Below are 726 nucleotides of genomic sequence, written 5' to 3'. Positions count from 1 at the left end.
CTACCAGTGTGGTGGCCGTGCTGACGTGGCTCGATGTTCCTTGTAGCCTCACCACCACCACCCCACCGTGCCCACTACCCTGCTGTGCTCACCTTGGCACCGGGGAGACCGGGTTCCCCGGGGCGTCCAGCTTCACCAGGAGATCCTTTGGGGCCAACAGGGCCAGGGGAGCCACGCTCACCGGGGGGACCCTGGGGAGGGGTGGGAAAGGGGACAGAGGTTACTCCAGCTGCAGGATATCACCTCAGGATGGGTACAAGAGCCGTGTCACCGCAGGTGGCAGTGGCATAGAACCAGCTTTGCCATCAGGTGGGGACAGGTGACAAATGCTCAATGTCCCCACTGCCCGATGAGGACACGACTTTCTCACTTGGACAGGCAGGAGGGAGACCTGGACACCTACCTTGGGACCAGCGATGCCATCAGCACCAGGGAAACCACGGCTGCCAGGAGCACCCTGCGAGGGACAGGAGAAGGGTCAGTGTGGTGACACCTCGGGGGTGACCTCGGGGGTGTTTGGGGTGCAGGGGAGGGATGTGACGATGTGGGACCTGGCCACCAGTGGGAGCAGCCTGGTCTCCTGGTGTGAGATGTTCCACTGGAGACCTCAGGGAATATTGGAAGGGGCTGGAGATGCCATCACATGGGTGCCTGTCCCCGAGCACCCGAGGATCAGCCACTGGGTGTTGGGAGATGGGAGGAGGACAGGGATGGGGACAAGGGCAT

The 726-nt window shown here is 62.7% G+C and overlaps 1 protein-coding gene across 1 annotated transcript in view; it reads right to left on the bottom strand.

Moving 5' to 3' along the window:
• Window positions 1-92: 92 nt before the first annotated feature.
• LOC104523496 (collagen alpha-1(I) chain) overlaps window positions 93-726 on the bottom strand; it is a gene marked incomplete at both ends in the record, with an annotated part of 3,953 nt that continues 3,319 nt past the window's right edge. The window contains 2 exons of the mRNA XM_010166095.1: window positions 93-191; window positions 404-457. Coding sequence (XP_010164397.1) covers window positions 93-191; window positions 404-457 — 153 coding nt within the window. The remainder of the gene's footprint in view (window positions 192-403; window positions 458-726) is intronic.

The sequence above is a fragment of the Antrostomus carolinensis genome, unplaced genomic scaffold (assembly GCF_000700745.2).
Source record: "Antrostomus carolinensis isolate BGI_N321 unplaced genomic scaffold, ASM70074v2 scaffold37004, whole genome shotgun sequence".
In the NCBI taxonomy this organism is placed as follows: domain Eukaryota; kingdom Metazoa; phylum Chordata; class Aves; order Caprimulgiformes; family Caprimulgidae; genus Antrostomus; species Antrostomus carolinensis.
This window is presented reverse-complemented; position numbering and strand designations above follow the sequence as displayed.